Source organism: Ovis aries, chromosome 2 (assembly GCF_016772045.2).
Source record: "Ovis aries strain OAR_USU_Benz2616 breed Rambouillet chromosome 2, ARS-UI_Ramb_v3.0, whole genome shotgun sequence".
Lineage (NCBI taxonomy): Eukaryota > Metazoa > Chordata > Mammalia > Artiodactyla > Bovidae > Ovis > Ovis aries.
Genome location: NC_056055.1, coordinates 95,802,584 through 95,814,850, shown reverse-complemented (window position 1 = coordinate 95,814,850; position 12,267 = coordinate 95,802,584). Strand labels below are relative to the sequence as shown.

At 37.0% G+C, this 12,267-nt stretch overlaps 1 protein-coding gene across 5 annotated transcripts in view; it reads right to left on the bottom strand.

Moving 5' to 3' along the window:
* Positions 1 to 9,427: 9,427 nt before the first annotated feature.
* Positions 9,428 to 12,267, bottom strand: part of IFT74 (intraflagellar transport 74) — a 102,413-nt gene continuing 99,573 nt past the window's right edge. For 2 of the 5 annotated variants that reach the window (XM_012127655.5, XM_042243501.2), the window contains 2 exons: positions 10,250 to 10,310; positions 9,428 to 9,711 (listed from right to left, as the gene is read on the bottom strand). In XM_012127655.5, coding sequence (XP_011983045.1) covers positions 10,285 to 10,310 — 26 coding nt within the window. In that variant the 3' untranslated portion in view covers positions 9,428 to 9,711; positions 10,250 to 10,284. Of the gene's footprint in view, positions 10,311 to 10,863; positions 11,659 to 12,267 lie in introns of those variants that run through there. The other 3 variants (XM_004004417.6, XM_012127663.5, XM_012127648.5) reach the window with 2 other exon arrangements.

Sequence of the window (12,267 nt, the reverse complement as noted above, 5' to 3'; positions counted from 1 at the left end):
ACACTGTTAAATAACAATATTCGATAATTTGCTAAGTGTCAAAAAATCATGTTATTAAAGTAAATCCCTATTGAGTATAAATATTATTTTAAATCAAAGGTACACTAGTCAAACAGACTTTTAGATGTACTGTTCTTTGATGGGAGAAACTGGGGCATTGGATGAGAGACTAGAAAAGCTTCCCTTACATTAACAAGGGACCTTCTTTTTTCCAAAGAAGGTCTCAGTTTAGAGGTTTTCTTAGAATAGCCCTGTAATTCAAAGCTTTTCAACTCTGGCAATTAAAGTTTACTATCTAGATGATACATGGATAAATGAGGAAACTATTATTGACACTGGCGTCATATAAAATATTTATACCATAGAGTATAGGCTGCAAACTGTTTTTCAATACTAGAGTTATTAAAAGTAAGTATAATTCACAAACCTTCTGCTATTTTCAATTACTGAAGTTACAGAAGATCTGGCCTGACAGATTCTTTCAGCGGCTTCATTCAGAAGAAAATATATAAATATTTTTAACTACTATGTGTACTTTTTCTTCATTTGACCAATTGAAGTTAATTTTCAATGAAATGTATCTGTAAGAGTAACTTATTTATTTTTCAGGTTTTATTTTATATTGGGGTATAGCCAAATAATAATGCTGTAATAGTTTCAGGTGAACAGCAAAGGGACTCAGTCATACAAACACATGTACCCAATCTCCCCCAAACTCCCCTTCTATCCAGGCTGCCACGTAACACTTAGCAGAGTTTCATGCACTATACAGTAGGTCCTGTTGATTACCCATTTTAAATACAGCAGTGTATACCTGTCCATCCCAAACTCCCTAACAAGAATAATTTAAGAGTAATCAAAGGAAATGCAAAAAATCCTATTTTAGATTATAATCTCACATAGGAATTTTTTTTTCCTTATGGGACAGTCTTCCTCTATTTTATAAAACTGCCATTTGGCTTCCTCCTGTGACTCATGCCTTTCCTATAATCAAAATAAAAAGTTCTAAATTCTAAATCTATGCTGTGCAGTTTGTAGCCACTATCCACATGCACTATTAAGCATTCGAAATGTGGCCAGTCTGAATTGAGATTTTCTTTAGGTGTAAAATATATATCGAATCTTAGTTTTCAAAAAACTAAGATCGTGGCATCTGATCCTATCACTTCATGGCAAACAGATGGGAAAACAATGGAAACAGTGACAAACTTTATTTTCTTAGGCTCTAAAATCACAGATGGTGATTGCAGCCATGAAATTAAAAGACCCTTGCTCCATGGAAGAAAAGTTATTGACAAACCTAGACAAAGTATTAAAAAGCAGAAATATTACTTTGCCGACAAAGGTCCATCTAGTCAAAGCTATGGCTTCCAGTAGCCAAGTATGGATGTGAGAGTTGGACCATAAAGAAGGCAGAGCGCCAAAGAATTGATGCTTTTGAGCTGTGGTGTTGGAGAAGACTCTCAAGAGTCTCTTTGATTTCAGGGAGATCAAACCAGTTAATCCTAAAGGAAATCAATGCTGAATATTCACTGGCAAGACTGCTGAAACTGAAGCTCCAGTACTTTGGCCACCTGATGCAAAGAGCCAATTCATTAGAAAAGACCCTGGTGCTGGGAAAGATTGAAGGCAGAAGGAGAAGGGAATGACAGGATGAGATGGTTGAATAGCATCACTGACCCAATGGACATGAGTTTGAGCAAGCTCCAGGATAGAGTGAAGGACAAGGAAGCCTGGTGTGCTGCAGTCCATGGGGTCACAAAGAGTTGGACATGACTGAACAACTAAACAACATTTGCAAGTAAAAAATACACATTGAATCAAAAGACTTAGAATGAGAAACAGAACATAAAGTATCTCAATTAATTTAATAACTGTTGAAATAATATTTTGGATATATTGAGTTAAATAAAATACAGTAAAACAAATTTCACCTACTTAATTTTTAATATAGGTATTAGAAAATTAAAATTGACATATTTGCTCACATTTGTAAGCTCATATTATAATTCTATCAGAGAGCACTGTTCTAAATTATCAAGCCAGTATTTCCTCCTACAGCATCAAGATCAAAGAGCTTCATTTCTGAATAGACATGTTTGAATGAGTTTTACTTATGCATTAAAAAAACCTTTAATTCAAAATATTTTGGAGCACTATTTTAAAATATTTTATAATATTTTAAGTTATTTAATCACTAGCTCACTCTGGAAGAGTAGATAGATATTTCCCCCATTTTCCAGGTGCATCTCTACAGACCTTAAAATGACTGACAATTGCTCAGTAATACTCCATTGTGTATATGTACCACAGCTTTCTTATCCATTCATCTGCTGATGGACATCTATTACTCAGCCATTAAAAAGAATACATTTGAATCAGTTCTAATGAGGTGGATGAAACTGGACCCTATTATACAGAGTGAAGTAAGCCAGAAAGAAAAACACCAATACAGTATATTAACACATATATATGGAATTTAGAAAGATGGTAACAATAACCCTGTATGCGAGACAGCAAAAGAGACACAGATGTATAGAACAGTCTTTTGGACTCTGTGGGAGAGGGAGAGGTTGGGATGATTTGGGAGAATGGCATTGAAACATGTATAATATCATATAAGAAATGAATCGCCAGGCTAGGTTCGATGCAGGATACAGGATGCTTGGGGCTGGTGCACTGGGATGACCCAGAGAGACAGTATGGGGAGGGAGGTGGGAGGGGGGTTCAGGATTGGGAACACATATACACCCGTGGTGGATTCATGTTGATGTATGGCAAAACCAATACAGTATTGAAAAGTAAAATAAAGTAAAAAAAAAACAAACAAACAAACGAAAAAGACTGACAATTGTACCAGCCATACAGGTGCTCTAAGTCTGTACCAGACTCAGTTACAATGCCTTCACTTTTATTTTTATTTTTGGTATACATTCTAAGACAAGCAATGGTTATTTCCATTTAAAAAATTCTGCCTAAACAAATCACTGACCCTAGATAAAAGGCTAGCAAATGGAAGCCTAAATGATGTCTCTACAGATGTTCCCTCAACAGTCTGTATAACCATCTATCTATCCATCTATTCATCCATCCACCTATCTATCCATCCATCCACTCATTCATCTATCCATCATCAAAACCTGGCTTGTCTTTGAATAAGCTTCAAAAACTGCTCTTGGATTATAATAGTGGTGCTAGAGAAGAAGAATGGAATGTTTGACACTTCTGCTTCTCAACAGAAATCCAAGAGAATGTTCAAAGGGCTCTTGAGTAACTGTGTCCCACAACTGCTATGCCACTGCTGCTGCTGCTGCTAAGTCGCTTCAGTCATGTCCGACTTTGTGCGACCCCATAGATGGCAGCCCACCAGGCTCCCCCGTCCCTGGGATTCTCCAGGCAAGAACACTGGAGTGGGTTGCCATTTCCTTCTCCAATGCATGAAAGTGAAAGGTCAAAGTGAAGTCGCTCAGTCGTATCTGACTCTTCGCAACCCCACGGACTGCAGCCCACCAGGCTCCTCCGTCCATGGGATTTTCCAGGCAAGAGTACCGGAGTGGGGTGCCATTGCCTTCTCCTATGCCACTATGCCACTTCATTTAAATAAATACTGTACCTTTAGTTATCATTCCCTCATCTATGTCCCATCCCATCCCTGAAAGTGAAAAGTGTTAGTCAGTCAGTGGTGTCCAACTCTTTGTGACCCCATGGCTGGGGCCCACCAGGCTCCCCTGTCCATGGAATTCTCCAGGGAAGAATACTGAAGTGGGTTGCCATGCCCTTCTCTGAGGGATCTTCCTGACCCAGGGATCGAACCTGGGTCTTCCACATTGCAGGCAGATTCTTTACCCTCTGAGCCACCAGGGAAACCACTAACCTATACTTCTTTTTAATGGTTGAATGATGTTTCATTGTGTATCTTTATGAACTACATTTTATTTATCCATTCATCAGTTAATGGATATTTGGGTTGTATACACTTTCAGACTATTATGACTAATGCTGCTAAGAACATTTGTGTACAAGTTTTTGTGTCAAAATGTTTTCAACCCTCCCAGGTACATATACCTATGAATGGATCTGTTAGGTGACATGGTAACTCTTTGTTTACCTTTTCAAGAAATTTTCAAACTGTTTTCAAAGGGACTCCTATGCCTTTCAATTTGGCTTAGCTTATCTCACTCAAGCTGATTCAATATGCATTTACTGTGAGCTTACTTACCAATAGGGCCACTTGGCAGACAGGATGCAGATGCCTAAGACATCATCCCTGTTTTCAGGAAGCCCACTGCCTGGTGAAAGACCTCATAGCTTAGTAGAAATGAGTGAGAAGTCGTTCCTACCACCTGGTATCTGCCTTAAAGAGGGAAGAAGAAAGTATTTGTGGCTCAGTAGTATTAGATGAGGAAGAGATGCTCAGATGACCCCAATACTTTACAATAACACCACTAGCATTCAGGGAACATTTAATAATGCGGTTTTTGTTGTTTTCATTGCTGCTACTGTGGCTTTTTATATCTTTAGATGAGGCCTAAAATGAACTCATTAGTTGTTACTAAAATTTATCTATGTCTGCTGCTGTCACTTCAGTCATGTCTGACTCTGTGTGACCCCATAGATGGCAGCCCACCAGGCTCCTCTGTCCCTGGGATTCTCCAGGCAAGAACACAGGAGTGGGTTGCCATTTCCTTCTCCAATGCATGCATGCATGCTAAGTCACTTCAGTCGTGTCCGACTTGTGCGACCCTATGGACAGCAGCCCACCAGGCTAGTCCATCCATAGGATTCTCTAGGCAAGAATACTGGAGTGGGTTGCCATCTATGTCTAGTGACACCTTAGAAGTACATAGGAAATAAGTAGTCATGATTCAATTTTCATTATATACTTATCTTAATCACAAAATCATTATCAACATATGAAATCAGGCTGATACATAGGAATCTTTGAAATGATTCCAATACCTGAGAGGACATGAGTCTGAGTGAACTCCGGGAGTTGGTGATGGACAGGGAGGCCTGGCGTGCTGTGATTCATGGGGTTGCAGAGTTGGACACGACTGAGCGACTGAACTGAAGAATTCAATTTGGCAAGCTAAAATTCTCTAAGCCTCTTGTAGAAGCAGAGGAGATACCAAGGGAAAAGAATGAAGAGTGGACAAAAAGGTAGAAGAATTAAGAGAAAATGATGCCACAAAATGGAAAGAAAAAAAAGTTTCAAGAAAGTGTGGCTAGTAATTTTAAATCCCACACAGAAATTTTACTGGAATAAAACCTAGTAGTCTACTAATTTTAGTAATTAAAATGTCAATGGACCTAGAGATTGTCATACTGAGTGAAGTCAGACAGAGAAGGGGAAATATTATATGACTTTCCTTATATGCGGATTCTAAAAATGAAATGATACAGGTGAACTTACTTACAAAACTGAAAGAGACTCACAGACTTAGAGAACAAACATGGTTGCTGGTGGGAGGGATGGGGGTAGGGATAATTAGGGAGCTTGGGATGGACATGTACACTCTGCTCTACTTAAAATGGATAACCAGCAAGGACCTATTGTATAGCACATGGAACTCTGCTCAAAGTTAAAATGGATAACCAGCAAGGACCTATTGTATAGCACATAGAACTTTGCTCAAAGTTATGTGGCAGCCTGGATGGGGGGGTGTAAATCGACATATGTATATGTATGTGTGTATGTGCGTATATATATAATTTATATATATACACACACATGGCTGAGTCCCTTTGCTGTTCACCTTAAACTATCATAACATTGTTGACGATACACCAATACAACATAAAAAGTTTCAATAAAAGATATCATTGGTTATGTTAACAAAAGCAATTTCAGTGGAGTAGGGGGAGCAGTGTTTAGAAAAAAGATTGGGGTATGAAGAAGACTAGTCTTTTAAGAGTTTTGAATGTGAAAAGAATGGGAGGAAGATGAATGTGTTTCTGTATTGAAGGACGTAATCAATGGAGGAAAGGCTAAAGCCGTAGGAAGAAAGGGATGAAAGACAGAAAATTAAGGAAGATTCAGAAGGAATCTGGAACGGATATAAGCACCAGTATAGGAACTAGTCTTAGGAAGAGAGAGGCCTTCTTCTAGAAAAGACTTAGAAATTATGCTTCTAAGCCATATTCTCATGAGAGAGATGCATAGGTGCTTCTTCAGACTCAAAGTCCCATGCCCTTTCAGTTACGCTGCATTCCTTAATAACTATGTACAAGCCGAGGAGAAAGGTGACGAAGGAAAGATTCACAGAAGTGTGTAACTTGGGTAGTATGAAGGGGCGTTATCTCTTCTAGTGAGGACAGTATTTGCAGAGAGCTGCTTCAATGAGGAAGGTTAAAGAAATGACTAGTTATATTTGTATGGTGGATGCTTTTATCATGATGGATAAAACAATGATAAAGTCAGATTATTACAAGATAGAATGAGGGGTCTGACGCTCATGGTAGTTGAAATTCCAGTGAGTTTTCCTTACTGAGGTGCAATGTGTTAGTGCTAAATATCCTTTCCAGTCTTCATTGGGAAATGTCCCTTCTGTTTACATTTCTGAGGCTGCGACCACACAATGTCCAAACATTAGCTTGGTATGGAATTTCAGACAATCAATCCAACAGACTCTTTAAAAAATTCTTTTCATCAGGTCATACCTTAATACTTACTAAAGATAAGTAAGAGATATGGCTTGTCGAGGTTATTGTTTAGGGAGGGGGATGGCAGTGCACACTGAGGTCCTGAAGTTTCTTAGAAATAAACAGTCTGACAAGTCAGAGTATGTGGTAAAGAAAACTTGTCCTGGAAATCTAATCTGTGGTCAATAAAAAGATACTGGATCACAGAAATTTTGAATGTTTATTTTATGGAAGTTTTACCTTTTTTTTTTTTTTTTTGACTGAAGTAGGGGCATCTTGGAGATAATACAGTGGTGAGAGGTTTTGTAAGAAGTTTGCTTGCCTCCTATTGTCTGTATTTCTTTCAATTAGCTGTCTCTTAGCGTCTCTTATGGATGCTTCTCATGGTCTAACTGGCTATCTCAATTGTGCCACAGCTGGACTTCTACAGCTTCACCAGAGCCCCTTCTCTGACTGAAATATTTCTAGCAGGAAGAAGAACTGAGCCAAGGAACACGTTCAAGGGCAGATGTCCCTAGGAAGGTAGGGCCAATTGGCAGTAAATGTCCATTTGGCCTTCTGATAACCACCATGAGCAAGGCACGGGGCTTTTGTGACATTTTAAAGCCAAGAGCTCTAGTACACTGCAGAGATTTAGGCTTCATCCATCCATCTACTGTTTGGCACTTTTGTTATTTCCTCCCAAGGGATGCCTGCTTTTCTCTGTAGACTACATGGGAAGTTAGAGAGGCTGGAAAAGCAATTTTCTCTTCCTCTCCTTCTTAACCATTTCCCCTACTCCTGAGACAAAAGCCCCTGCTTCGTCCTTGGCTGGGGGGGATGGGGTGGTGCTGGTTGGCCTTTAAGTTGGCCCTCCCCCCTCCAGTAAACTGAGGGAAAGTTCATTTGAACAAGAAGCTATTTAAACACCGAAAGAGGCTTTTAGAAATGAACTACGTTTTACTTTAACAAAAACTTCAGGTTGAGCTTATGGACTATATCAAATATTTTCACCCTCAGCACTGGTGGTGTAGTGGTGAGCATAGTTGCCTTTCAAACAGTTTCACCTTCATGTTAATAGGGTGAATAGGGTGAATTTATCTGTTGAAAGTGAGAACACAGAAATGAGGTAATATTTCAGTTTGGCTAGTTGTAGTTCTTTCTTGATCTATACCAAATACAATTCTCATCAATTAAGTTTGGTTTTTTTCATGGTATCGCTATGTTGTTATCATGGTAAAAATACTGTTTTACAAAAAGATGTTGAAATAAAACAGTAATTTTGAAAATCTCATTTTAGTTTTCATATTTTTCTTGTGAAATGCTTACCTAGTGTATTTAAGCCTCTTTTAGGTAGAAGACCGCTCAATTCTCTGACTCATGCTTCCTCCAAACTCTCTTCTACACTGGACTCTCCAGTGGGTGTTATTTTCCCTCCTATGACACAACTTCTCTTTATGCGTAATCACTCTTGACTTGAAGGAGAATAAAGTCGACCAAGCAGAACAGCCTATTTACCAACTAGGCTATTTATACACAGGTTATCCCCATGTCCCTTGAGATTATACAGTTAGTTTCAGAGCAGCAATTCATTACAATATGTTATGAGGAAAGATACTGAGGCAGCAAAATATAATCTATTATCTACTAAAAATAAGCAGTAAGAATTAACCTTTTGTTATCACAAAGTTATAAGTATTTTAATAGAATTTTAAAAATTATATTTTTAGTATGAAAACACATTCTGCATGGTGTTCCTAGTTAAAACACAAGAAAATTTTTGTTATAATGATGAAGGCAGTTTGGTTTACTTAAAACAACTAAAACAAATATACGTAGTGCACTGTCCATGTGGATAATGCCGATGATGGTGAGTGCAGGCACATGCTTGCACACTGCTATTCACGTCATGTTCCTGAGGGCAATTTGTGTCAAAAGGCCTTGGACTCTGGCTTTTGACTCTCTGAGCCAATCCTGCGAGTTAAGCACTATTATTCCATTTTATAGATGAAGAAACTGAAATTCAGAGACGAAGTAACTTCCCTAGGTCATATGAAAAGTTAGCAGTGGAGCTGTGGTTCAAACTCAGTTACATAATTCAAAGCTTACGCCTAACCACACCCCACTAACCTCATTCAATACATGGTATTTGTTTTCAGAAAGTATTCCTATAATAAAATAATATACAGCAATTTAACATGTTGCTGTACAGGAGTATATAATGACATGAATAAATGTTTGCAAAACTATAAATAGCAAAAGTTTAAGAACAGTATGATTTTAATTTAAAAATATATATAAGTATATAATGAAAAATAGGTTATGTATGACAGATATATATAGATGCACATCTTAAGAGACTAATGTGATCAGAAGTAATTTTCATTTGATCTCTTTCCTAAATTTTCTACCTTTGTATTAAAAGCTATCTTTTTAAAGATGCTCAATCTCAGTTCTCAAACTGTGAATCTGCGATTTAAAGACACAATCTGCTTTTATTTCAAAAGGTAGATAAAAATGAGATACATTAATTTTAAATTAGATCACCACAGTTCTCTAGTAGTCTGTCAGTTTCTTCCTACTTCAAGTATAAATGTTCTTATTTATTAAGGTTGTTTATGCTGGAATCATATAGCTAAAGGAAACAACTACAGAGAAATTGGGCAGCAAGAACCCCTGGAGCTTCCCTTAACTGATCTTTTATCTCCAGTGTGAACAGCATGACTCCATGCTCTAATTCTCTTACCCCGCCTGAATTTTACACTGTAACGTGAAACCAGAATACGGTCCAAATCAGGGACTCCCATTAGTGAAAGAGTATAAAGAACTCATGTTTATTTACTGATAAAGATAATGGTGGGAAAAGCACAGATTCTGCTAGCTTTCCGACGTTGGTCTTCATTAGTAAGGCGATTCAGCATGTTTGTTCAGTCTGCAGCTTCTTCCCATGCGACTCACAAGGTGTTATTTTAACAGGAATGAAACTCACTGAGCAATGTGACTGACTGAGGAAGAGCCGGTTTAAGCAGATAGTAGCCTCCAGGTCTACCCTAGCAGAGAGAATATTCTTGTTGGATTTGTTGAAAAGCTCTGAGAGGAAGGAAGAGACATTAGTAAGAATTTCCCTCAGATAACACATTTTAGTTTAAAGAAATCCTGCTCAGTTAAGTTCCCCCAAATATCATATATGAGTAATTTAGCATGGAAGTTGGGAATTTTGCTTTTTTCAAGATAGTTACAATCTTTTTCTGCCAAACTTCACAGTGTTATAATACAAACACACATATATAATGACGAGGCAATTTTCCTCCTACTTTCTTTCTGAGTAAAGACTGGTTAAGTTCTAGCTCAATGATTATAGCAGAGCTGTCTAAACTATCATATGTCCTTTCTACAAGTATTAACTGTATATATGTTTTTAATTTGAATTTTTATTGCACATCAAACAATTATATGTACATCACAGATAATTTTGAGAAAGTACCAGAAAGTTCAATGAAGATGAAAAGACCCACAATCCCAATACTCAGAAAAAACTGTAATATTAATAGTATATATTTTTCTTGAACTTATTGCATATTAGCATATTAAGGGTTCTGAGCAGACAAGAAGAAAGAGAATAATTTACCTTTGTTTCAAATAATGCTTCCCAAATTCCTTTGACTATGAATCCTTTGATGGTATAACACCTATTAAACTCACGATCTAAGGAACATACTTTATGAATGCCACCTTAATGAATGTGTATGCAGAATCTTTGGCCATACTAGTAATCCAGAGTTAATCAAATTCAACAATGGTCACCCTTCTACCTAAACTCACACAGAACTAAAACTGAATAATTTAATGATAAATATTTACTTCAGGTAAGGAGCATGCAAGGGAACTTTCATCATATGTAAACTGTATCTCAATAAAGCCTTTTTAAAAAGAAACTAATATGCTCCTGTTTCATGAAAACTGAGAAGTAGAATAACTTGAGGAATGCAAGATCAGAGCAAAGGAAGGACAGTTTTAAGGAATACTTTATTCTGGCCAAAGTGACTCATTCTTCCCAAAAGAGAGGATGCATCTTCAGTTCCGTAAGGTCTCCTCAGATTGACATGACACATTTCTACCTCTTCCACCTTTTCCTTTCAAATGTGCCAGCAACGCTTATAAATTAATCTGCTCAAGTCCTCCTGTAGTACTAAGAGTGAATGCAAACTCCGGAATAAAAACGAACAACATAGTCCAAAAGAGTCCACTGTAAATACAACATTTATTTTAAATTTTATGCTTGTCCTAGCAAAAACATGTAAGAAATAATTTTTTAAGTGCAAAGAGTAAAACTATTAATTCCCAATAAAGAATGTCTTAATTTCACAAAGGAATAACTGACATATAAAAAATGTTACGTATTTACCTGTGATTTCATATGCCTTAAAAACACATCAAATATATCTTGCTTGAGAAGTAAAGCTCAAAACTAGATACCTCCCTTCTATTCTTATTATCTATTTCTAGAAGCAAAAATTGGCAAGGTTGATAAATGCTAAATTAGAATCATACTCCAAGCATGCCTCCTATGCTTGACATATGAAAAGATTATAGCATTTGCTGCCACAGATGGATTATACTAACTAAATGAATAACAATAGCCACTTTACGTTTGTTTTATCTCCTGGTTCTTTGAGAAATTTTTATCACCTACACAAAACAAATCTAAATATAAAAGGAGATGATACATTTTTAATATATAAGCTATTTATTAAACTATTATACTATTTAAAGCATCATTCTTCAAAGAGGCCATGAAATTATAACTTTCAAAAATTGTTAGGTAAAACTTGTCAAGTGTAAGCAATTTTTTAAAATGGCGTGTACAAAGTTTAGCAGCAAGAGAACATTTCTATAGAGACTTGCAGTCGCTTCAGACTCAGTTTCTGCTCATGCTATGCAGAGCATCCACGATGCTTTTATTATATTCTGCAATCTGCTTGGACACATTCTTCATAATTGGCCGGTAATCACTCTCTTGACTCTTGGTTGCTATGACTAATTACATGAGTTAAGAGGGAACAATATCAATACAAATATTAATCTAATTCTGTGATGCAGAAAAGACTCAAATTATACTAGTGTTTTTCTTATTGAAAACTGAAGATGGCACAAAAAAGCACAATTAGAATAGTTTTAAAAAAACAAACAGTATTTTAACAGATTAAGCATCAAACCTAAACCTAAAAGGTCTAACCCTAAAAGGCCAGGCCAAATTTGTTTCAAAAAAGTTCACCTATGATATACAAACATTTTTAGAGTTAATATGTTATTCATCTCAATCTGGTCATAGAACAATTCAATGTTCAGAAGAACCACATCCTTTAGAGTACCACACAGAATTTCAGGCAAGTTTCTAGACATCACTCTGCTTCAAAATCACCTACTTTATGTCAGACAAAACCAGAGTTCTGGACTTTAACATATTGTGAATATAAATCTGCTTTTAAAATAAACTGCACAACCACTGGGAACTAGAGCCTTTAGCGTCTCATCTGGAGGAAAGCTGGGTCCATGATGCCCTGAGAAGATGTTCAGTAGCATCCTAGAGAACCTATGCAACCAATGAGTTAGAATCTAGTTCTCTAACCAGAGTTGCTCTTGAAT